General features: G+C 39.4%; 1 protein-coding gene across 1 annotated transcript in view; it reads right to left on the bottom strand.

Annotated features, from left to right (window-relative positions):
* Positions 1-1810, bottom strand: part of LOC107562597 (adhesion G protein-coupled receptor L3-like) — a 112742-nt gene that overhangs the window by 60097 nt on the left and 50835 nt on the right. Inside the window, exon 6 of the mRNA XM_016247262.1 lies at positions 203-1009. Coding sequence (XP_016102748.1) covers positions 203-1009 — 807 coding nt within the window. The remainder of the gene's footprint in view (positions 1-202; positions 1010-1810) is intronic.

Raw genomic sequence — 1810 nt, 5'->3', positions numbered from 1 at the left:
ACATATTCTGGGGGCCATGAACATTCTGTAAAAATGAACAAAAATGTTGGCAGTGGCTGGCAACTTTCTTTAAAAAATGCCGGCGGGGAAAGAGTTAATTCTAATTAAATGCAACGTTGTGACTCAGTTACCAGTGGATTCAAAATGGTCACATTAGAGAAAATGTGTGGCACAAATTAGTTGAAATTAAAGGGAAACTCACCAAAGCCCAATCTGTTGTCATTGTTTCCGAAGTCGAGAGAATATATGACAACATGGTAGTTGTTCCACACGTACAGCAAATTGTCTCGAGGGTTGTAGTCCACAGCTGCGATGTACTGGTATGAATTTGGGAATGGAATGCTGAGTTGCGTTTCACGGCTCTTCTCGGTGTTGTACATGTAGTCAATTTTATTCCCCAACGCTTCATTATCGTCATCTTCATAAACGCTCTTCACTACGTACAGGATTCCGCAGATCATAAAGGCATTGGAGGCCGATCGCTTATCGTATGTTGTATCCCATGAGCCCTCCACTCGGAGCGTGTAAGGGTTCAGCTGACTGACCACAATTCGTCCGTTGTTCTGTTCGGTGGCGTAAATTACCCACAGTCCGTTTTCATCCACTGCCAGATCGATGTCAGATTTCCCACCCCAGCGATACGGCGAGGTGTCGTGGTAATTAGCGTTAGCGATAATTGCCTCGCCGCTCTTGATACGAGTTCTCAAGTCGAATTTAACAATGTTGCGTGTACGTTCCTTGTTGAAGAAAAGCGCGCCGTCATACACCACAAAGCCAGTGCCGTCCACACGATGGGGCAGTTTGTATGTCGTGGTAGGACGACCCGCAATAAAGTCCTCCTTGGATGAATACTCGGTCAGTGTATCTGTGCGGTAAGGTGTCCAGGGCATATAGTAGATCTTGTTGGATGACTGTAGCGGGTCTTTACACCATGAACCAGACTGGTGGTCCGACTCAAAGAGGTGCTCACTCTGATACACACCTCTCAATACACCTGGACAGAGAAAGACTGAAAGAGGAAGAGAGGGAGTGAGTTGGTCATATTTAAATGCACTTTTTATCCTATTAGTTTATTAAAAACACATACAATGGCCTACTGTACTCTCTTTTATGATGAGCATGTTTTTCATTTGTGAATTAAAATTAATTTTGAGGACACAAAGTCAAAAATGTCAGGGCGATACAACTGTCCCGATTTAATGAAGAAAAAGCATGATTAATAGAATGAAATTATTGCACAGAAATCCTTAGCCGTAGATCGAAATTGAAAAACTTTTTTGTCCACTAAATCTAAGTCATGTGGTGCAACCAAAAAATCCTTGCGGTGCAACTAACGTGCAGAAATACGCACACAAAAAATAAAATAAACAGGAACTCCTACAGTCCCTCGTGACTTTGTCAAGGTCAATATGTTTCTTAAAATATCAGACAATTTTACCTTAGATCAGATGTAAAACGGGGTGTGACTCTTCTAAAATGTAATCATATGTACGAATGAATAATTCATGATATTTGTAAAGATTTCAAATGTTGATGGACTTTACACAGTTATTGAACTGAATTGAATCAAGTGAACTGATCTTAACTGAACAATGACTGTTTACTGTTGTCTTTTTAGAGCTGCTTTACAGGAGAATTGCATTTTGTTTGCATCATTGAATCATTATTTTCGTTTATCACCATAAAGCTGCTTTGAAACGATCTGTATTGTATAAAACGCTATATAAAGGTTAAAAAAAAAGATTTGTACTTTTTACATAGATTTTTTTTATTCTAATTACGATATATCGAAGGCATAAGAAAAATATAT

The sequence above is a fragment of the Sinocyclocheilus grahami genome, unplaced genomic scaffold (genome assembly GCF_001515645.1).
Source record: "Sinocyclocheilus grahami isolate Dianchi unplaced genomic scaffold, SAMN03320097.WGS_v1.1 scaffold829.1, whole genome shotgun sequence".
NCBI lineage: Eukaryota > Metazoa > Chordata > Actinopteri > Cypriniformes > Cyprinidae > Sinocyclocheilus > Sinocyclocheilus grahami.
Note: the sequence above shows the minus strand (reverse complement) of the source record. Positions and strands in the feature narration are given on the sequence as shown.